Source organism: Peromyscus eremicus, chromosome 20, assembly GCF_949786415.1.
Source record: "Peromyscus eremicus chromosome 20, PerEre_H2_v1, whole genome shotgun sequence".
Lineage (NCBI taxonomy): Eukaryota > Metazoa > Chordata > Mammalia > Rodentia > Cricetidae > Peromyscus > Peromyscus eremicus.
In genome coordinates, this window is record NC_081436.1 from 7,884,941 (window position 1) to 7,909,287 (window position 24,347).

Genomic DNA, 24,347 nt, shown 5'->3' on the forward strand with positions numbered 1-24,347 from the left:
AAGAAAAGAAGAAGAAGAAGAAGAAGAAGAAGAAGAAGAAGAAGAAGAAGAAGAAGAAGAAGAAGAAGAAGAAGTAGTAGTAGTAGTAGTAGTAGTAGTAGTAGTAGTAGTAGTAGTAGTAGTAGAAGTAGTAGTTGGTAAGGGCAGTTAGTAGGCACAGGGGTACGGTCAGATAAAGCCTTCTAATGTTCCACAGCACAGTGCAAAAACAACAGATACTATCAATCAATTGTACAAATACCTAGTAGAAAGAATTCTGAGTGTTCCCAACATAAACAAATACATATCAGTTATTCTGATATGGTATCTGTGTGTGTGTGTTTCACACTGTTTTCCATAAGTATGTACAATTACTATGCCAATTAAAAGTTAAAAAAAATTAATGAGAGACTACAAGCATCTTGGGAAAAGGAGTTATATCATCTATTCTGCTACAGACCCTCAGGGCCTAGCCAAGGTCTTTGTATACTGACTCTAATAAATCTTTGATAAAGAATCAATGGCATAAAGCAGAACCTAGGTGACCATAAAGTTAAAGAAAGCATATTTTATGTCTTTCCTGTGGTTTATTTTGCAGATGAAATTTATGTATCCATATGATATAGTCTTACATATACAAATTTATTGAGAGAAAAGGATGAAAGAAAAGCGGGAGGTGGTCATTGAAGAAAACAGTCATCATTAGGTGAAGACGTGAGCATCGAAAACAGGCGTGGGGAGCTGGGAGATGGTTTAGTCAGTAAACCACTGGCCTTTCGAGCACAAGGACTTGAGTTCAGATCCCCAGCACCCACGTAAGAGGCCAGGCAAATGTGGGATATCTGTAACCCTAATGCTGCAGGTGGGAGGGTGGGGGGAAGGGGGACAGAGAGGCAGATCCCTAGAATTCATTAGCCAGCTGCCCTAGCTTATCAGTGAGCTCCAGGTTCAGTGAGAGACCTTGTCTTAAAAGAAAAAAAAAATAGGGTGGAGAGATAGGGGAAGGCCCCCCAACCTCCGGTCTCCACAAGCACACACGCCCATATGGACATGTGCACATAACCACATGAACAAATACACACACACTACTCATGTGCACAACCCCACATGTTCATACAAGAAAAAGTGAGAAATGACAGTAGAATCATATACACTTATACTGCATTGCAACATAGAAATATAAAATGCGGTTGCAACTATTCAAGTAATATATAACATATGTAGTATCTGCACGGGTGCTTTGGTGGGCAGGAGACATAAGCCGAGGCTGTGCCCCTCAAAAGTTCCCATTTTCTCTGAACAAGAAGATCTACTGTGAAGGAGAAACACGGATGTCGACTGAGGAAGGCTGAGTCTCAAACAGTTCCTATGATTGACAGCAGAGGGTCAGCTGACCAGGGGTCCTGGCTTCTGTCTTTTTTTTTTTTTTCTTCCCTGAGTTCTGCAAATACTTGAGAGTCTGAGTTGTTTTTCTGGCCTCCTGTCCCTAAAATAATGGCTCCCAAATGTCAGTGAAAGAATCGAGTAAATAACAATCACCTGCTTGAACTATCAGAATATAATCCGTATACCCTGCCAAGGTGACTCTTGGCTTGCAACTGGGGTAGTGGTCGATCAGCCTACAGGATCCGCCCAAGGGACGCCATCCCCAGTCTTTAGGCCACAGGGTCAAGGACGTCACAATCCCGTTTTCTCCTTAGTCACTGTACTGACCACAGTGGAGTATGCTGTGGTCACAATGATCAAACTCTCCAGTCAAAACCACAGTGACAGGTAATGCCCACTGCCTTCCGTCCCAGCTGAGAAAAGCAACTTGGAGAAAAGAATAGACAGCTAGAACTATTATCTCCACACACAGAGCTTTAACAGGAAGGACAGAGGTCCTGGCAGGTGCTCCCAGAAGGCCTTCCCTTCCAGGGGACAAAGAGGGAAAAACACCTCTTAACTACTAGCTTTCCTATTTTCCTGATTGAAATGAACATCACCTCACTACTGAGAACATGAATCCACATTTCAGTGACATGTCATCTTAATTCCTAAAACGAAATGAACCTGTGAGGAAAAGGGGACTCGAAACCATCTGCTTCAAGTCCCTGGTCTTGAGGACAGGACGAGAGGCCAGGAGAGAGCGTGCGTGGTGATGGTGTTGTGGCTAATCTAGGAACAGATCAAAGTCTCCTCCTTTCTCTGTCCTCCTACCTCGACAGAAGTAAAAATCCACGAACCGGAGAGCCAGTGCCTGCACAGAAACATGTGATTATAGGCCGGATAAACAGCAATCAAGCATGTATCAGTGAGACTTCTGCAGTGAGAGCCCTGACCTACCAGGACATAAACCAACAAGGGCAGAGGACATGGGGACGTGTGCTTGAAAGACAGACAACACACAGGCAAGTAGCAACTGGCTTAGCCATGGAGAAGCTCCATCCTAAAGGGCCAGAGGCAACTTCATTTCAACCATACAGGTTCTTCTAGAAGAGGAGGCGAAGGTGGGGCAGGATGGCTGAGTCAAATTCCACTAAAAATCAGTTACCTCTCCTCCTCTCTCTCTCTCTCTCTCTCTATCTCTCTCTGTCTTTGTCTCTCTCTATCTCTGTCTCTCTCTGTCTTTGTCTCTCTCTGTCTCTGTCTCTCTCTCCCCCCCCTTCCTGCCCCCATCTTCCATGGTAGTGGTGATGGTGGTGGGAGATGGGACAGCACAGGAAGGATCCATGGACTGGTTCTAAGTCCAACTCAGAATGGAGAGCCACACAGAAAAGTGTCCACACAAAAGCTGACTGTCAGTGTGGAGACTCCAAGACTTCTACCCGGCTCTCCCACCGGTTCTATTTTCTCACAGAAAACTAACATCCTTGTGGGGAGATCAGAGCTAGGTACTGAACACAGAGCCCTGTGCAAGTGCCCTGAGCCACGTCCACAGCCCACCTCTGCCTCCCTCCTTTTTCTCTTTTAAAAGCAAAAAAAAAAAAAAAAATTGTAAAGTCTATATTCTGGTTGAAGTATTTCATAAATAGCTGGATAATAAAGACCTAAAAATACCAATACCAAGGTTTCTTAAAAAAACAAACAGTCCGGCCAAGTCACTGTGGAGGAGGCCTGGAATTGCAGGAGGAATCAGCAAAATTCCCTAGATAAAAGTGTGTGGGGTATGTGTGGGGTGGGGAATGACCGGGACATGAGAAGACACTAATACATCTTCAGACTGATCATCTGAGACAAATACACTCATGAGATAACAAAAGACATTACCAAAAAGAGACACAAAAAGAGAAGCATTTGGAGGACTGAAAAAAACAAAAAAACAAAACAAACAAACAAACAAAAAAAACTATGGAACCTCAAATTGTAGCAGAAATTAAAATTTACAGGTTTGAGAGATCCAATTCAGGCAATGTTCATTAAGCTGACCAAGAGACCAAAGAGGAATTGTGCAGAGTGTGGGAGCCACTATCAGATGACAGAAGTATTCATGACCAGAGAAACCAGAAAAGAAGAAAAAAAATCCAGGCATATAGCACTTTTTTTTTTTTCTAGAATTAAAGGCGATTTTGCTCCCAGAACTAAACTTTCTCCCTTAAAAGAAAAGTATGGCGTGGTGGTGCACACCTTTAATCCCAGCACTTGGAAGGCAGACCGACCTCTGAGAGTTCAAGGCCAGTATGGGCTACATCAGTGGTTCTCAACCTATGGGTCGCGACCCCTTTGGGGTTGCATATAGGACATCCTGCATATCAGATGTTTACATTATGATTCATAACAGTAGCAAAATTACAGTTATGAAGTAGTAACAAAAATTATTTTATGGTTGGGAGTCACCACAACATGAGGAACTGTATTAAAGGGTCGCAGTGTTAGGAAGGTTGAGAACCACTGCTCTACATAGTGAGTTTGAGGACAACATTTTTTGAAAAACAAAGAAAAGGAAGGAAGGAGAGGGGAGAGCTTACCAGAATGAAAGGATCTGCTAATTCCCCACATATTAACAAAATATCCTAAATCAGGATTCAAAAAGAAAAGCCCACAGAATTCCAGAGGGAAGGTTTTCACACAAAAGATTCAAAGTCGGAATCTGATGTACACAACTTTCCAAGAAATAGCTCAAGAAACACCTTGGAATGCAGGAGATGTCAAAATTCTGAAAGCTGATGGTTTCCACCCTAAAGGAACACACTTAGCTAAGCCATCACTTAAGACCCAGGAAGGCATTTTCAGATGTATGCCTCTTATCTCTGGAATCCCTGCCTTCCTCTGTGAGGCACTGGAAATGTGTTCATGAGATACTAAGCCAACCATGAAGACAACACATAGCAGGCCCTTGTATAAGACAGAGCCTAAAAAAGTTGGCAGGATGATGCTAAGCAGAGACCATTCTCCACTGAGAGGAGCAGAATGTTTCAGGGGCTCTTCCTCCAAAGATGACCCGACAGACTCCCCATGTGGCTGGGCATACTGAACAGAGATTTACAAGTGGTAAAGAATTTGAGGTTGAATTATTCATAACTATATCAAAAATTAAGGATAAAAAAGTCAATATAGGCCACGTAATCTAATCTTGAGAGAAAACATAAACTAAACTATATTAAACGGCTCATCTGTGGAGAAGATTCCACAGCTGCAATAAAGTAAACACTGAATATTGATCTCATCCAAATCACAGGACAATTACAATATGATTACAATTGGCAAAATGAGAACAGAGAAGCAAGGGGCAAGGAGATACGAAACAAACTAAGTACTGGCTCCGGAGGGTAATGCCTAAAACTGAAAAACAGGTAAGTTACAATTTCAGGATGTCGATTAGAAATATACTGCAGGGAGATGACTCTAAGAATCGGCCCAAGTTGAAAACACTGGTCTCTAGGAATAGTGAATAGGAGATAGTGCCACTTTCACAACAAATCTTAAGAATTAATTAAATCACTAATTATGCAAGCATAAGGCTCACTCTGTAAATCTCTTTCAATTTTTTTTTGTTTCTCTCCTTAAAAGGGAGAGAGAAACCAAAAAGGAGGACCAGCAGTTAAGAGTATTTGCTGTTCTTGCAGAGGACCCAGTTACAGTTCTCAGCACCTACATGGCAGCTCACAATTCCTCTAATTAATTAGAGGCTCACAATGCCTCCAATTCCAGTTCCAGGGAAATCTGATGCCCTCTTCTGGCCTCCATGGGTTCCTGCACACACATGATACATAAACTCATGCAGGCATGCACACACACACACACACAGACATATACACATACACACACACACAAAAATAATAAACAAACAAACGAACTGGTTTTTACAAAAAGAAAGAGATAGACACACAGACTAACACACACTCCGGGGTCAATGACTGAGACTAAAAGAAAAAACGAGTCCATGCTCTTGTCAAACATCCCATAATACCCATGACCTACAATATGCACATGCAAAAGATGTATCAATGCACAAATCATAAAATGTTCTTTTGGGGAAGCTTTAACTCTGCAACCAAAGCCCAGTGTAAGTACTTTTAAAGTAACTTACTCTGTTCAGTGATAAGAAGGAAACAAACAGGTTGCTGTGACAGATAATACCACAGGCAACTATCTGGGGCAGTGGTGAGAGGAGAGTCCCTGAGGAATGATATCTGAGAGCTGAGAGAATGGGACGGAAGTTGACTGTGCAAAAGGAAAGCTCTGGGGGAAGAGGGAAGACTGAGGGTGTGGTAGTAGCAGAAAATGTTTTGGAATGCGTAAGACAGCCTTGGCGTCAACTACCAAGACTAAAAGAAAATAAAAAAGAAGGGGTGCATCCTCACATCAGACATCTCATGATATCCGGCCAATGTGACCCCAAATGGAAGGCAGAGATGAGGGGCTCAGCAACAAACTGAGATAGAAGAAGAATCCAGATGGAACCCAAAGAAACACACAGGGCCAGGCAAGCAGCAGCAGGGCACCACAGCCTCACAGAAGCTCTCTGAGGCAGAAGGTGGAGTCACACACCCGTCAGTAGACACTGTTGAGGGCCGGAGGCAAGGCTGACCTTGTCTGAGTGGAGACAGAGAAGACAAACTCAAGATCACTTTGAAAGGAGAACTCAAGTACTGGAGGGAATGAAGACAGCCATAGAGAAAACCAAGGCTGATGTCTGCTGTGGGGTAGCTTTCTATACACTGTGAAGATGTGTTGCTCCCATTGGCTAATAAATAAAGCTGTTTTGGCCTATGGCAAGACAGCTTAGAGGCAGGCAGGAAATTCAAGGAGAGAGACAGGAAAGAGAAAGGCAGAGTCTGGAGAGAGACGCCAGCTGCTGCCAAAGAACAAGATGCCAGCAGACGGATAAAGCCACGGAACACGTGGCAAAACACAGATTAATAGAAATGGGTTAAGATATAAGAGCTAGCTAGCAAGAGGCCTGCCATAGACCATACAGTTTGTAAATAATATAAGCCTCTGTGTGTTTGCTTGGGTCCTAGCGGCTGTGGGACCATGGGTGGGAGAGATTTGTCTGGACAGCAGTGGGGGCGGGGGCAGGCGGGACATGAGAAACTTAGGGCTACAGGTTCCCAGTACATGTAGATAACATCTCTACTCTGGAAATAGGGAGAGGGTAACACCACCCAGAGATGGAGCAAGCACTAGAGGAAGAAGCAGGATGGAGTAGGTGAGACATGAAGCAGATCTTGACTTCATCCCTGGAGAAGCAGGCGGATGGAGAGTTTGAAACTCAAAATAGTTAAAAGTGTTGTATGTAACTGAAGACTTGGGGTACAGAAGAGTGTGTGGAGAAAGGAGGCCCAAACCACACCAGGAAAAAAAAAAAAGTCAACGTTCGGACATTCTACAATGAAGGAAGTGCTAACCATGGACCAAGGAATGGACACAGGACCTGGGAAGACAAACCGGGAAGCAGAGCCTAGAAGGAAGTGACCTGTGAGCAGAATCTTGATGAAGTAGCATCGCAGAACGAGGGAAATAGAGCGTTTTAAGAAGGTGACACACCAGATAAGCCTGAGCTCCACACAAATACCTGTGTGACTCACTCTACAGGAACAGGGACTCAGTCACGGCATTTCTCACCTAGAAGTGTGTTCAGATGACCCAAGGGTCCAGAATAGTGACCCTCCGCTCAGCTAGAACAAGGATGTCTCATCTTGCCAAGCTTAGTCAGAGGTCTACAGGAAGCAACCAGGAAACCCTGTGACCCACTTGTGAACCACAAAGGGCTGACGGTCAAGCTTCCCAAACAGGAAGCAGTCAATGTCCCAGCAGAGAAAAGATTTGTGAGCATAGGGCAGAACCATTTTATAGGGCTACTATATTTTTGTAACTCAGGGCCTGTGGGAAGAAAATAACGCGATGAAACTATGTCTCATTTGACTGATGCAGGAACTAAGACAGAGGGATTAAATGATTTGCCCACAATCACACATGTAGCATGCCATGGAGGCAGGATTCTCAAATCCAGGATCTCAGTGATGGAGCACAAATCACAAACCATTTTGCTTATCTGCTTCTTCCAAATCAAATATATCTGAGAATTAGATCACGAATTTCTAAAGCTATGACTTTAGACCACAGGTGGTCATCAGCTCTACCCTCTTAAGATTATGTAATTGGCAAAGAGTGAACACATTCACATAAAGTGCTTTTCTGGGCATATACACTGTGTGCAAATCACCTCAGTCAGGTTCATTACCACACACGGCACCACTCAGCCGTGCACCTGGTCCTTAGCACTCACTCACCTTGAACTTACGTACTGTTTGGTTACCACCTGTTCATGTTCCCTACCCCAGGCCCCGACAGCCACTGTTCAGCTCTCAGCTTCTGTGAGTTTGACTTTTTCAGATTCTATTTGCCTTATTTTACTTAACACAATGTCCTCTAGATTCATGTATGGGTTTCACAAATGGCACAATTCCTTCTTTTTATGGCTAAATAACACTCATAGGTATGTACACACACACACACACACACACACACACACACACACACGCACACACACGCACACACATATACACACACACATATGTCTCTCATAATTTCTTTATTTATTTATCATCAATAGGCAGGTACTTCCATATTTGGGCTACAATGAATAAAGCCTCAAAGGCCATGGAGATACAAATATTGATTTCATTTCCTCCGGGTAATGAATAGAAACAGGACTGTCTGATAGATAGTACAGAAGTTCTACTTTGAACTTTTTCACGAACCACCATGCCGTTTTTCCTAACGGCTCGGCAATTCACATTCCCATTGAGATGTCCCTTTTCTTCACACTTCACAAACAACTGTCATCTCATCAACTGAACAATTCTTAATAGAAAACCCAAGAAGCTAACGCAGCGGTTCTCAACCTCCCTGATGCTGCGACCCTTTTATACAGCTCCTCATGTTGGGGTGACCCCCAACCATAAAATGATTTCATAACTGTAATTTTGCTGCTATTATAAATCATAATGTAAATATCTGTGTTTTCTGATGGTCTTAGGCGACCCCTGTGAAGGGGCCATTTGACCCTCCAAAGGGGTTGGGACCCACAGGTTGAGAAACACTGAGCTAAAGCACATGCCCTTCCACTGTAATGACAGTAAATGATTGCAGTTAATAAGCAGTCTTATTTGGAGACCTCAACACTGGGCCAAAGACATAGGACTTTGAAATCAGAAAGACTTAGGTTTAAATTCTAGCTCTGTTCCCTTGTGAGCACAAGTGTGTGTGTGTGTGTGTGTGTGTGTGTGTGTGTCCTTGTAAAACCTGAGTCTTAAATTGCAGGGCAGTTACAGAAGATCAAAAGTGTGACCTAGATGGAAACATTGTGCCTTATAGGCTTAATACATTAATTTCTCTCTTTTTATTTCTAGAAAATGCAGCCATGCCTCTGAAGTTCGGATAGCAAAAGTTAGTTATTCATCAATAGGCTTTTACTGGTCTGTTAAATTCCTCATCCAAAATGAAAAAAAAAAAAAAACCTAGCAGAAATTGTTCTTGAGATATTTATTTTAAAACTGATGAAAAATGCATTTTTTACAATATAGTAAAATTACTCAATATGAGAATATTTTACAGTTTGGAACTAGGTGTGGTGACCCACACTTGTGATCTAGTACTAACGAAGTGAAGACAGGAAAATCAGGAGTTTAGAGACCTTTTTTTTTTTTTTTTTTTTTTTTTTTTTTTTTGGTTTTTCAAGACAAGGTTTCTCTGTGTAGCTTTGCGCCTTTCCTGGAACTCGCTTTGGAGACCAGGCTGGCCTCGAACTCACAGAGATCTGCCTGCCTCTACCTCCCGAGTGCTGAGATTAAAGGTGTGTGCCACCACCGGCTAGAGACATTCTTGAGACATGGTGAATTCAAGGCCAACCTGCAACATGAAAACCTGCCTCAGAAAACACGAGAACAAAAAATGGTTTGCATTTATCTCCAAGTCAGTTTGTTCCTTTCAACTCACACTTTTAGGAGTGTTTGTATTTTGGAAGCATTTCCCTGACTTCGTGGCGGTTTTGCTTACACATACCCAGGGTTGTGACAGTCTCTGCGGACAAGGAACCTGTGAAATGTCTTATGCAGATTTCAAAGTAGGTCCATGCACTTTGGCCACTGTTCTTCAACATCTTAACATCCTAGGATCTACCCACAACACTGCCCAGCTTGCAGTCCTGGTTCCAAGAATGTTAAACTCTGAATCTTCCACCCAGGACAATCATTTTATGTATCATATTCACACTGAGCATCATGGCCACCAACAGGCCATGGAGCCACAACCAGGAAACACAGGCACACCGAGCAGGCAATGACTTCCCAGGAAAAACCGCCATGCTAAATATCCAGGATGACAGAAAAATGCATTGTTTTCATCATTTAAGAAAACTTGCAGATGCAAAAGCCAAGGAATTTAATTCAGTGACTTGGCTTGTGGCCTCTCAGAGTTACATATTCAGCATGAACACAGAGATGATTTAAATCACATTTCCATGAAATACTATTTTCATCAGATAACTTTCCATCTGCTGAGGAGGCCATAGGCTCCCTTTCATCACATCAGCACGCTATTCAAAGCACCCTGAGCTCCATGCCAGGTCACCCAAATCTTGTTTTCATTATAATGCCATTAACACTCTCTTGCCAAACAGTGCCCCCACCCCCCCACAGCTACACACACACACACACACACACACACACACACACACACACAGGATCCTGACCCATAATGCAGTAGGTCACGGGAAATAAACTTAGCTGTCAGAGCTAGTATACAGAATCCGATTATTTTTAGCAACCCACGAGGACTGACGAATTAACCAAAAGTTAGAGAACTGCGATTCAACAGATGGTACCTAGGACCTAAGGCGTACCATCCAGTTACACAGTGCACAAGAACGTTAGGGGCCGTGCTCCCGAACCGACCACGCGAGTGAGGGGATCCCTAGGTAAACGTGCTCTTCAGACACAACCGAGGGGTTCTTACCCAGACCGGACGGTAGGAGAGAATGAGGAGCCAGAAAAGGCCTCCTGGAGTCGGGAACATCACCTGAAGGATGAGGAGGTATCAATAAATACAATAAACAAACATAAGGCCTGGAGCCGGGCAACAGAAAGCCCAGAAGAGGCATCGGACCTGAGCTCCAGGCCTGCCTCTGCCACAAAGGCCTGGCCTTGCCCAAGCCACTCCAATTCCTGGATCTCGCTTTTCCTTACATTATGACATGGTTAGGTCAGTTAGTCAGTCAGTTGGCCAGGCATTTGCTGCACACCAGAACTGCCCGGGAGCGTTTCAGAAACCCTGTTCCCTCCTCCAGAAATGTGGTCTTATTGGGTGGGCATCGGGGTTTCTCCAAAACCTCCAGGTGCCGCCAATATGTAACCAGGGCTGAGATTTACCTCATGAAGCGACTGTTCAAATCCCCAGCGTCTCAACATTGGGACATAATAATTCCCCTGGGTAACTTCTTAAAAGCCCAGTGGAGACTGCATCCTAGACAATTAAACCAGCTCCTTGGGACTGGGGATCAGGTCCCCGACATCTGAAATTTCCCAAGCTGGTGCCAAGCTGTACTGACACCCACTGTTCCAGACCTGTGTTTCGGTTTCCTATTCGGGCAACGACGGCCGGGAGAAGGAAAAAAAAAGGTAGAGAAGCCGGTAAGTTTCTCACTCCCTCATTCTCCTGTTAAATTAAAAAGAAAACTGAACACCAGAAACCAACGGTGAGTTTTCAATGGGTCTGCACACGGTAGCTGATTTCAGGTGTGTATGTCCTTCATGTCGGTGCGTGACAGGTAGGAAAGTTCCAAACTGCTCTTGTTCTAAATTTAAAATCCAACGGCATGCTTCCTTGACAATGACTCCACGGCGTGTGCTCTGCAGTCCTTGGGTAGAATCTGACTTGCGTGATTGCCTGCAACATGAGCATTGCATTCCTCACCCCTGAGGTTACTTAAATCCACTTATTAGGCACTGGTGAACCAAACAAACAGTAATTAGAAACCCCGCAGACAACCCTTTCAATCGGGTGCTGAACTACACGTTGCCTGCCCCCAAGCCCACGTGCACAAGTCCACAGCACCACAAAATCAGAGCCTCCGGAATGCTAACACATCAGTGAGACACAAGCCACCTGGGGGACTCCTTGGGAGCCAAAGGCTGCTTTAGAAGAGGGCCGTTCTCTTCCAGCCCTTCTCACAGCTGGGTAAATACGACACTGGCCGTGTGTGTTTTAGAAGTCCCAGGTGGAAATAAACTCTCCAGGGGCCAGAAATGAGGGAACACCCCTAAGAGACAGCCTCATTTCCAGAAACAAAAAGAGCATCCACACCATGGTGCAGCTTATAAAATAATGGCAGTGACACCTGAGGCGAAGGGCCTAGGGTAGGAAACCCCGGACCAAGCAGAGCATTGCTCCGCCCTCAGCATCCAAGCCACATGGGTCGGCTTACAGGGTCTGCTAACCTCAGGCGCTGTTGGCCGTCCTGGCCTGCACTGAGATCTTGGTGAGTGCTAAGGCTGCTGACATTCCAATAGAAAGCTGGCTCCTTGTCACCTTGGCAGAGGCTGGGGTCAGGCAGAAGGGAGTCACAGGCAACAGCCGTTCTTAAAAGAAAGGCCTTTCAACTTAACTGCAAGTGGGCACTCCTGCTAGTGACTCAGACAGACCCCTATTGCTGGGCAGGGGTGAGGGTTGCGATGACCTCAGTGGCCAAGGAAAACCCCTCCCTGCCTTGCGTGGGCCTCTTCCAAAAGGCTGAGAGGTTCACACAGCCCTCACCAACGGTAAACAGGAAGCTGAAAACAAAGACTGTTTTCACCCAAAGCAAGGGCCTACTCACTTTATTAAGTGGTTCTTTCCATCTTAGGCTTTAAAGGGAGTATAGCTCTCCACTTGGGTAGTTAGGAGTGGGCGTGGCCCTGGAAATGGCCTAAATCCCCACAAATAGCTGATCAAAGTGAAACCACACACACACACACACAGAGGATGGATTGCTACATAGCATTTCAGGCCAGCCAGGACATAGATGAGTCCCCATGACACATGAACACATGGAGAAAACTGCATCCAGCCTCAACATGAACAGCGAAAAGTGCAAACGTCAGCAGTTACTTGTGCGGTGAGGGCTGGGAGAGAGAAAACTGTTTTTCCTTTACTCTCCTTCAAAGCGGTTTCACTTACTTTTCATCTACTTGTCCGCCTGCCCCCTTAATAACAGACAGTAACAACATGGCAGAGTGATATTTTTGGTTTCTTCTTTATACTACTAATCTCCCCCTATGAAAACAAAACGATGCTATTTTAAATAGATGTTAAGGAAACTGGGACTCCTCAAAATCCCCATGCCCAAGTCCTAGCCCTTGGCTCCTTTGGAGGGGACGGGTTAACAGTTATGTTAACTAACATGAGGCTATTAGGGTGGAGCCTAATCCAGTCAGACTGCTGTCCTGAACTGAGGAATTCTGTCTGCAGGAGGTAACAGGTGTGTGTGGGGGGGCACTGAGGAAAACCATACAGGGACAGAGCGGGCAGCTGTGTGTGAGCGGGAATCTGACCCCAGGAGACCGGGAGTGCTGACACCTTGACCTAGGCCCTTCCAGAACTGTGAGGAAATAAACATCTGAAAATAAACATCTGTTGCTTAATGGCCTGCTCTGTGATGCTCGCATGGCTGCCCTAGCTAATGAACACAAGAAAAAGCAGACTCAACTAACGTGCGTACGGGGCCCGTGCACCCCTGAGACTCTTCAGGGGGCTGCTCTGATTCTCAAAGCCACTTGTGACACGTGAGCAAACTGACATTGTCAAACTCAGAATGCCCCAAATCAATTTTAAGTTGCTTTTACATAAAAGTAACTGCAAGGGGTAATGTCAGTGAGTTTTAAACAACTGAATTTCGTGGTTCCAGCTTTAAACTCAGGAAAGCCATTTTCATAATGAAAACGTCAATGCTTTCTAATTACGGATGGAATTGCCAACATAAAAAAACTGACAAGAGGGATATCGTTCTTTCCACTCTTAAATGAAAGGGCTTCATAACATACTGAAATGTTTTGCAATTTGAATTACCAGAAACTGTCGAGAATTTAAACCTGGGATTTTTCCAGTTGTTCAACACTTGACACAGGGCTCACAGCCTCAGACCGAATCCCAAGCCCCTTCTCTAATTCTAACTGTCACAGCCCCTGGTCCTGTGGTTAGTTTCATTCTGCAGAAGCGAGGATGACGGTACCATGTCTAACTCAGCAATGCTAACATCCCATGCATGTGACGCTGGAGGTACAGCTAAGGGCCCTGCCACGTGTCAGGCAAGCCATGACCCACACATCCACACTCTTTTCCCCTGTAAATCTGGCCTTCAAAGGAAGATTAACTGCATATTTTAAAAACATATGTACACTAACACAAATATGCATGTGCGTTTGGAGGTCCGTTTTAGCAACTAAACATTATCTCTCAGCCATCACAGAATGAATATATCAGAAGCCTGTGTAATATCTCTGCTCCCTGGAGTAACACTTTATCTAAAACATGGTTCTCTTTGATCTAGGACAGGCCCCTGCATTTACTGTATCACTAGAGTGTGTAGGACTTCTCAAAACCCAAAGCGACCAAATGAGCTGAGTGAGATGTACTGGATTACTTTCCCGGAGTTAACAGCAATTTTCCGCTAAAAGAGGAAGCTGAGATGCAGGAAACACTCTGAAAGGAGTTGTGGGCTGGGGGCACAAGAGACCGAGGTAGACACTCGGCAGCGTGACCCGTGCCTACACTGGTCAGTAGAGACACATCTTTAACACGGAAAGTGAGTACCATCATAGAAACACACAGGAGATGACACCTATAGTCCCAGCGATTGTGGGACGGAGGCAGAAGAGTGGCACCTTTGAGGCCAGCCAGAGCTACACAGTGGAACGCTGATGGAAAAAAACAAAAAGGAAAAAAAAAATGACAAGAATTCCTTTAGGAAGAAAACAGAGGCTAAATATGAAATACGGCCAAGATTTGTATGAATAAACAGCTCATAATTATTATCATTTATGAAAGCAAAGAACTGATGTATGAGATTCACGACAACCCAGGAGTGATCTCATAAATGAAACTTCAAGTCAAATTCCCCTCATTTATATGACCCCACAGGCCCTGCGGGGGCATCGCTGCAGACTCACACTGGCCATTTCCTCCTGGATTCTAAGGTCCTGTAGAACAAACACCATAATTTTAATGTTTTTAACACTATTTTTATTTTTATATTTATGGATGTTTTATCTACGCATCTGTTTGTGCAGCACACGCATGTCAGGTGCCCGGCGGGGGCAAAAGAAGGCAGCAGATCCCTTGGAACTAGACTAACAGACAGTTGTGAGTCATCATGTGGGTGGTTGGAACGAGACCCAACTCGTCTTCAAGAGCACCCAGTGCCCTTGACTGCCAAGCCATTATGCCAACCACCCAGGTACCATATTTACTTTATTACCTGAATCATAAACTACATGAGTGGGGTTGGGGATTTAGCTCAGTGGTAGAGCGCTTGCCTAGCAAGTGCAAGGCCCTGGGTTCGGTCCTCAGCTCTGGAAAAAAAAAAAGAAGATAAACTACATGAGCACAAAATAAGTATCTGCTATGTGTTCACAGGTAAACAGAACATAGTAAATTATGTGTGACAGACTATTACTCAGCTATTTAGTGTGCTTTGTGAGATACTTTTTACAGATGTAGAATATAGATAATGAAAAGTTCCAGAACTAAGTAACAGTGATGGTTGCCTAAGTGAATATGCTTAGTGCTATGGGAAATTAGAAAATGGTTAAAATGATAAACTTATGTACATACTATCGCAATAAAAGAAATAAAATAAGCGGAAGGAATTCTAACAGAGCAAGCTAAGTGAAAAAGCAGGAGAGAACTGCATGAACCTACAAATGGCCTTTGGAAGGGGCAGGAAGACAGTTTTCCAAAGCATGTCCAGCTTCTCTTTGGGAGGTAGTGTTAGGGGATGGGAATGTTTGTTACGGTGGTTTTTGCAGCTTTCCATAATTTCCAGTTTTTCTATAATAGCTCACCTATTCAACACTTGCAAATAAAAAGGGGTGTGGTACAGCCGAGGTGGGAGAAATGAGGGTTTATAATCAGCAGGTTAAATCCGGATCAAAGTCAATTGACCTTGCTCCCACCCTGATGGACTCTACACTGCCTATCACTTTTTCTGTCCCTGCCTTGCCAGTGACAGTCCAAACGTGTGCCACGTGAATTAAGACTTTTATCTTCATTATAAGGAAATACTTTTCTTCTTTTCTTTTTTTTTCTATACCTGAAAAAAAGCATTTTAGACCTGTTGTACCACTGAGCATGTCTCAGCCAGGCTGAGCAGTCTCAATGGGTAGGTTTGTTCTGGACAAACACATAAGTGACCAGATCATGAACAGCTGTTCTCAGAAGATGGTGAATGTCTTCAGGACGAGATGTAGAGATGGCCTGAGGGAACACTGTATTTTCCATAGTTGCAGATGAACTACAAGCAAGATGTTTAGAGTCACACAAACTCAGGCAGATGCCACACAAAGGACTGCCATTTATCATGAATGCTGTTTGTCTTAATGACCCCCAAAATGGAGATAATGCTTCCCTCCTGGAAAGTTCTGAGCCTGTTCTCAACAGATGATCGAGTCATAACCTAAGCTTCCTTCTACTTCCTGTTCAATGGAGCGTCTAATCCAAAAAAGCAACAGTGAAATGTTAAAGTATTAGCATTAACAGTCACTAGGACAGAAGCATAGGAAAATGTTCTACATACTTTCTAACTGACCCCAATGAAGACCTTGTAATAAAGTTCATGGAAATTTTCCTATTCTTTGTTCCTCAATAATAGAAAAACATTCATCACTACGGGTCGGTGACCTCATATACCAGAAAAACCATCAAGATGCTTGCATTTCCTTTTCTGACAATCCTGTTTTGAAATCTTGCATTCCTTTAACTATCACGGATCCTGAGAGCCCTCATGGTCTGTTGTTACCCTAGCAGGGCCGAACACAGTGCCAGGCTGCTTGACTCAGAGTGGTGACCATGGCACTCGCCAGACACTCCAGATGTCCAATGGGACCAACAAGGCCCTCCAGGTCTGTTCCAGGACCTTTGTTCTACATGCGGACTTGAAGTTACCCACGTTGTTTAGTAAGCAGATAGCATCAGAAGTTGCATCAGATCCACACTGAACCAAACCCCTCCCTGTGGAAAGGCAGTGCCTATCTTTACTAAGATCAGCCTCCTTCCCTTACAAGCACTCTTTGCCTTACTAAGCCAAATACCAGAGCCTCTCCAGCTGTCCGGAGCTTCCTTTGTGCTCAATAAACTGCACAAACTGAACTCACTACCTTCAGGCTAGAATGCTCAAAGTCACATCAGCAATAAGTCACTCTGACCTGATGGAAGAGAAACGGGAACAATATTGCTGAGGTCCATCATGGTCTAGAGCAAAGGTATGCAGAGGGCTATTACATCTGCACCGTGAGGAATCTGCCTGGGCAGGATCCTAAAGGCTGGGGAGTTCAACAGAAGCGTACCTACTCTGTTCCGGGGAGGGTCATGCTGCTTCAGTCTTCAATGCCGGAAACCTGGCCGCCACTGAACTATGCTTGTAGTGCCTGCCCGTCTGCTCTCTTCATATGCTCACCTCAGAATAAAACATGGGCACTTCCATTCTCTCTCCAGTCTTTCAACCCCATGTTTCCTGCCCTAGAGAGCTGTCAGGAAGAACACTGCCATGGCATAGTTGGAACAAATGAAGAGGCAGAAACTAGCCTGCTTGAAGGAACTGGAAAAGGGGTCTAGAGCCAGCATCCAGAGCATGACTATGGCCAGTCCCTGTGGGGTTCTAGCAGGTGAGGGCCTGCCCAGTGGGCGTCAAGGGCACCCGTGCCAACCTCAGCTGGAGCCAATGCATCCTCCAATCATTCCTATGCTGTGCCCCTCTATCACTCATTTCTAGAGGATGTGTGTGTGTGTGTGTGTGTCTCATGCATGCGTGCACCTTTGCACACACATGCACTTGTTTTTGTTTTTCCTAAACAATGGTTCTTGGCTTTTCACACATGATCCATTAACAGAATCTGGTAAAAATCCAAAAAAACCTTTTCCCTAGGAAAATCCTCAAATGCAGACACACACAGACAGTATTGTATAGAACCTGTGGGAATCCTCAAACTCCTAAGCCCACTACAGACACCAGGAGGAGGAATACTATGCAGTCGGAACATTTCTGAGACTCTGCCACATGCCGAGCACCAAGAAGAGCCCACCTCCCGCTCAGCCCTTGCCATTCTGAATTCCAGCCCATTCTCCCATGACCTGCCTTTGTTCCATGCAAAACTCCTGCTGGGAACACCTCCCTGGCTCCGTGTTACCTATTCAGGGAAACAGCTGGTCAGTACTTTAAATATCATCTCTTGAATAGAGATAGGAAACACACCACCCCAAATGTTTTCCCAAGAGCCAGTGTTTCCTTCTGTCCCTCTGGAGGCGCTGCGCCAGAGATCCTATAATGTTTACTGCCCTCATGACGTCAAGTGCCCTCTCCTCCTGTTAGGGCTGTCAGCAACACGGAGGGCATGGTCAGCAACTAAATCATGTTTTATTTCCAGCTTCTGGTAAAATCCCCACACTGGAGGAAAGCACTCCACTGGGGTGAAGAGATACAAATCAGACACTTTCAATACAGCTGTCCTAATGCTCAACCTGACGGAGGAGTGATGTCAAGAGGAATCTTAAAGGGGCAGTGGCAACAACCTAGACAAAAGGAATGAACAGCAAGGGCAGGCAGGAACCTGTGTGGACAAAGCACACAGTGTGGAGGGGCTACCCACCACCCCCGCATTTGCCCCAGAGTACTCTGGAGTAGGAGGAGCAGCAGGAAATATTAGAAGGAGAGAGGAGAGAGAAACAGATAGAAAATACAGGATAGCCTTGAGAGGGCCTGGATCCTAATCCATCAGGCCTGACTGTCTCTGCCCTAGGGTATATAAGGGAATGCCAAGGGGTGGAGCAAAAGACCTCCCCGCAGCACAGCCAAGTGCAGACCATCTCAGACACCTGCACTCAGGCCTGTGGTCCAATCAGCCTCTCTATGCAGACCTGCTGGGTAAAGCCATGAGAAACCTGAAAACGGGCTACAACAACACATTATTTCAAAAGTCATGGTGACCACAAATTCAGGCAAAAGGTCAGGGGCTGAAGAGGAATAAGGCAAGAGGAACCTGAGATGAAACATATGGGAATGTGGCTTTCTCCTCTGGAAGATATTTTTTTCCTGTTTCTTGTTTTTACTTGGTAAAGTAACAAATAATTGTTATAGAAAATGTTAAGTATAAATAAACAATCACGACCTCACTGTACACAGATAAGCACTATCACGGTCTTCCATCTTTACGTACTTTATAAACATGTATGCCTGTGCACGTGACTAGTTGTGTTTCCATTTTACTAAAGTATCTGTTTACTATGTACCAGACCTTGTGCTGTATATGAAATCATTTAATCACTACTATTAGTCATAATCCTTTTGAAAGACAATTATGGATGAGGGTGCTGTCCAAGACCACACAACTCACAGGCAGCTAGGCTGAATTCAACAATAAGCATTTTCATTCCAAAACTTCATTTCTTTTTTTTTTTAATTCTCACTTGATTGATTTACAACAATAAGTATTTTCATTTCAAAACTTCATTTTTTTTCTTTTTTAAAAATTCTCACTTGATTGATTTACAGGGAAAAAAAATCAATTCAGTTTTCCAAGCGAAGCCCCTTTGGGATCCTGATTAGCATGCGTATAATCCTGGGAAATTAACTCTTGCTTATGTCATTTTCCCACACAATCTCATCATAGTCCATGGTTTTCCTCACTTACGGCGTGTAAATCCTGGAGGGTGACACATTCATACCCCTGCTCTAGACAGATAAATCTGGAAATGGAGCGGAGAAAGGCGCACTTGAAACAAGTCGGCAAAATGAAACTCAAACCAAGATGTGATCACTTGGGAGAGAGAGCAGGAGCCTGGCTGAGAACATGGGGAAGGCAGAATGTAAAAAAGATATGGTGTTCCATCGAAAGCACAAAGAGGAAGCAGGGGTGTGAGGAGGAAGAGGAGATGGAACACTGTGGGTAGACAGTGGGAGCCATTCACAGGGAAGGGAACCAGATAGGAGGTGTGGCTGAGGGAGGGGTGGTAATGAGCTCCATTGTGAGCAGTCAGTCACCTAATGCACTCCAGAAGCCCAGAATCAGGACCCAAGGAATGGAACCACAGACTAGAACAGGGAGGGGGTCATGGCGTACCCTGGAGCAGGGACTCTAACATGCCAGGGGTGTGAACAGCATTGCCCCTGGAGAACAGGCATGGTTGAGAGAGGTAGAGGGACCCAAATTCACTTTGAATTAAATCAGTAGAGCAGGGAGGGAGGAGAAGGACCAAGGAGAGGAGAAAAGGAATCACAACCCTTCTTGAGAATCTTTGGCCCTTTGGACTTCCCAGAAAGAATCTTTTTTTTTTTTTTTTTTTTTTTTTTTTTAATAATTCGGAGGTCAGTCAGTTAATTTTAAACAGTGAACTAAAATCACATAAAGTTCATGATGGGGTAGGAATTTACATCTCTAGGCTGCCTCTCAGAGCTTTATCCACCAGCCATATGGAGCCAGTGATTAATATTCAGTAGGAAGGGAATTTATAATCATGCGCCTGCCATTCAAATGTGAACGGTTTTCTGCTCAGTACCCCCAGTAATATCTGAATATATCTCCAGTTTAAAATACATTTATGAATAATTTTATAAGTTTCCAAGCAAGAATGATAATAGAACAATCTATTTTCACTGTTACATGAAACAAAAAAAGAGGAATGAATGGTTCAGTTAATCAAGGAATTTAATATGCTTTATAATAAATATCAAACAGTCATTACTTGGGCTATTTAAAGGGTGGCTGGGGTCAAAAGATGATTATAATAGCTAGTGTCTGTGTCCACGTTTATTTTCTCTCATTACTTACATGTACAGAAGAAACTTCCTGGATTCACAAATTTGTTTTACCACATTAGAGTGCTGGAAATCAAATTTGCTTTTTTGATTTATATACAGGCAGTAATAATAAGATCCTGTAATGATTAACAGCAGTCACAATCAAATAAGGGGAAAACACAGCCTATCTAAGGTACCAGTACAACAAAAGACAGACAGATATGAAAATAAATTACCCAAAATGCCTTAGGTAAATGTGGTCTAGAATCTGAAATGACCACTGTGGTGGTGGTTAATGAGGCTAGAGATACAATACATGGTGATCCTCTATCTTGTGTGTGTCTGTGTGTGTGTGTGTGTGTGTGTGCGCGTGCAAGCGATCACATGTCAGGTACATGATCAGTTTTATGGCACCATGATCATAAAGAGACCTGTGATAATGTCAAGGGGACACACCCAGGGACAGATGGAATCATCTGGATGACACAATGCAATGACACACTATCCCAATCCCAATATGCCCTCAACAAACACTGCCATTAAGTCACCTGTCCTATGTCCAGGCCACTTACTCCATTATGGTCTCTACTAGTGAGGATGCTCAGTTTGGGATTTATTTCTCTATGCTTTTGTTTTGATGTTGGGTTTTTGAGATGGGGTCTCACTATACAACCCAGACTAGCCTCAAACTCATGGTTCTGCTGCCTCAGTCTTCCAGGGCTGGGTTTTCAGGCATGCACACCACCTGACTGGTTTTGCTGTTCTGTTTGGGATGGCTCTTCCTAAACGAAGCAGCCTGCGATTCCAAGGTAACGCCTTACAGACAATACCCATGAAGCAGCATAGCAGCATCCACGGCAACCTCCTCCATCACAGTCCTGCTTTTCCTGGAGGACAAAACTAGTGGGATCAGTCTTTTCTAAGTGGAAAGGTGACCAGGGTTAAAGGTGACCAGCAGATTAAACATGTGGGATTAGAATAAAAAAGAGAAGGAAGGCAAGGAATGGATTACATGTATAAATTACAGGAACAGGTACTCATAAAATTGAGAATTCTCTAGTAAGTAGACATCTTGACAATTTGAACATGTTAAGATGTAAAACTGATGGCTTGATTTGATAGCATTCACTACTATAAGAAAGAGGTACTTATTATATGGGGAAATTTTAAGTAAAAACTAGCTTATTCTCAATTATAAAACAGAGAAGTAAAACGTTAAGTCAAATCTTGAACAGATATTTTTAAAAACATGATTGTTTCATGACTTGCCATTCAGAGGAAAACACATAATAAAACATCTGAGCCAGGAAACTTCACTTTAGGCGCCCGGATACACTGTGCATAATTCAGGTTTCTAGCTCATTATTAACTAATCGGCAGGTTTTAGGTTTTCATTTGTAACTTGGGGAATTTTTTACAACTCGTTTAATCATAGGTCTTCCAGTGAAAAGGTTAAATACTACACTCTCTACCAAAGTGTGGCAAGCATTTGATAAAAAGCAAAATCATCTGGATGTGGAACACCTGTAATCCTCGGGAGGAGGAAGCAGGAGAGACCTGAAGTTCATGCCCAGCCTTAGCTAGAGCAAATTCAAGGCCAGCCTGAAGTCCCAGCTCTAGGGACTCTGTCTCAGAGAGTAAATAAACAAATGACAAACAAAAGAATACCAGAATGATAATATATTTACATTATAGTCTAAAAATCAAACTTAAAATATGGGAATAAAAACGGGCTCGGGGGGGGGGGGGGGCAGGGACTGGAGTGTTAGATGCTCAGTGAGTAGAAAGTCTTGCCACCATGTCTGATTGCCTAAATTTGCTCCCCCAGGACCCACAGGGTGGAAAGAGAGAACCTACTCCCCACTCAAGGTTGTCCTCTGACCTCCACATGTGTGCACTGTGGCAAGCATGCATCCAAGAGAGAGAGAGAGAGAGAGAGAGAGAGAGAGAGAGAGAGAGAGAGAGAGAAGGGAAAAAAGAGAAAGTAAATAAATAAATGTAATTTTAAAAATGGCACACACACACACACACACACACACACACACACACACACACACACTTTTTCCCCAATAGTTCTAGCAAGCAGTTGTTAGTACCGACAAAACCTTCAGCAAACTGCCCAGTCCCGCCCAGCCCGTTCTGCCGGGAGAGGTACAGCACAGTGGCAAATGGTGACCATCATGGCCTCAGAAACCAGAGGTCCTGTGTTCAAGTGTCAGATCAGTCCCTTGTAAGTTACGTGATGTTGGCAAGTTACGGGATCCGTGACTCAGCTTTTTTTTTTTTTTTTTGCCCACAGAAAGGAGATGACAGTGGCGCACACCCACCAAGATCCTCATGAGGCACCACTGAGCAGCGTACTCAGAAAAGAACCTAGCACACAGTCCATGCTGTTAAGGACTGGTTTATTGATAAATAGTCTTATAATTATCACCACGACTACTAGTATAATTATCCATCTTATGGGCATTCCATGAAACAAAAACCAACTCAGGCAGGTCTGTGTACTCAATTCTAATAATCAGCTGTTCATAGACTTCCATATTTTAGTGTATACCATAATTAAAATGCAAGGCCCGAGTGTGCTCTTAGTGAACTACAAAAGGCCATTATTCAAAGGCTAGCGAAGGGAGAGATACAACTGGGTATGCATCCGCCAACACAGGTTGACGTCCCTTCTTTCCTTAGTGGTCCCCACAGTTCTCAGTACACTGCAATAACATGTACAAACAAGGCCACAGTAAACCCACCTCCACCAAGTTTCCCCAGGGATCATTTTCTCTGTGTGTGTGTCAGGGGGGACACATAGTAAAAACATCCAATTTCTCTTGATTCCTAGCCTAGTCTCTGGTCTTTGAGAGAACAAGAAATATAATCATCACTGGGCCAAAGACATGGATCTGAGCAGTCAGACATCACCTAGCAACCACAAGAGATACCCCAACCACGGATGCTCAAGCTCTGATATGAAATCACGTAAGTGTTTACATGTGATCTACAAGCCTCCTCTACACTGTAAATCATCTGGAGACCACTGACAGCCAATGCAAAGCAAATGCTATGCAAACAGCTGTGGGGCTGTGTTGTTTATGATGGTGATGTCTCCTGTCTGTGCCACAGCTCTTCCCCAATATTTGGATAGGCAGTTGGCCGAATTCAAGATTAGGGATGCTGTAGAAACAGAGGCATAACTACACTGCTTCCCCTGGCAATAATGGCCAACAGCATCTCCATCCTCCTCTCTCCAAAACTTCGTGGCCACCTGCAGGAGGTATACACAACTGTAGTACAGATTCAGGTTCCCAGTAACCCTCCCCTCCCAGGCCCCTCAAATTATATAGCTCAACAGTTTTTCGTTATTGCCTTCTTTCTTTCTATCCAGCACCCATCCATCAAGACTCTCCTTCATAGATTGCAGAACCTTTTGGAAGAGCTTTTGCAAGCCCAAAGCATAAATCAAAACTCCCCAGCCTCTTTACAGGCGTTATCAACATACAGTTATGAAATCAGCAAGCTGGGAGGACTCTCGGATACACAATCTAATCCAAATCCCACGGTTCACTGACAAGGGAGCTAGGATATTGGTGATTACCCAGGACAAGAGTAATAACTGGCGCAAAGTAACCTAACGTGTTTATATAACTTGGGCAAAGCACTGTAATTATATATCGCCCTGCATTGAGACCTTAAGTCCTTGTTGAATGAGGTTATTCATTTAAATCCGGGTTCTTAATGATATCTTGTACCTTCTAACTTGTATAGATATAAGGCTAATACTCAGAATTTTTAATCTTTTGTGCCTCTTCCTTGAACTCTAATTTTACATCACTGTTATTAATGGCATCAGCATGCCACTCTCAAAATTATTTCCAACAAGGAATAATTTTGTATGTTTAGGATT

At 43.9% G+C, this 24,347-nt stretch overlaps 1 protein-coding gene across 2 annotated transcripts in view; it reads right to left on the reverse strand.

Annotated features, from left to right (window-relative positions):
* Window positions 1-24,347, reverse strand: part of Ano6 (anoctamin 6) — a 186,644-nt gene that overhangs the window by 137,897 nt on the left and 24,400 nt on the right. The window contains exon 2 of one of the 2 annotated variants that reach the window (XM_059247003.1): window positions 10,420-10,482. The exons of the other annotated variant lie outside the window; for it this stretch is intronic. Coding sequence (XP_059102986.1) covers window positions 10,420-10,482 — 63 coding nt within the window. The remainder of the gene's footprint in view (window positions 1-10,419; window positions 10,483-24,347) is intronic. 2 annotated transcript variants of the gene reach the window in all.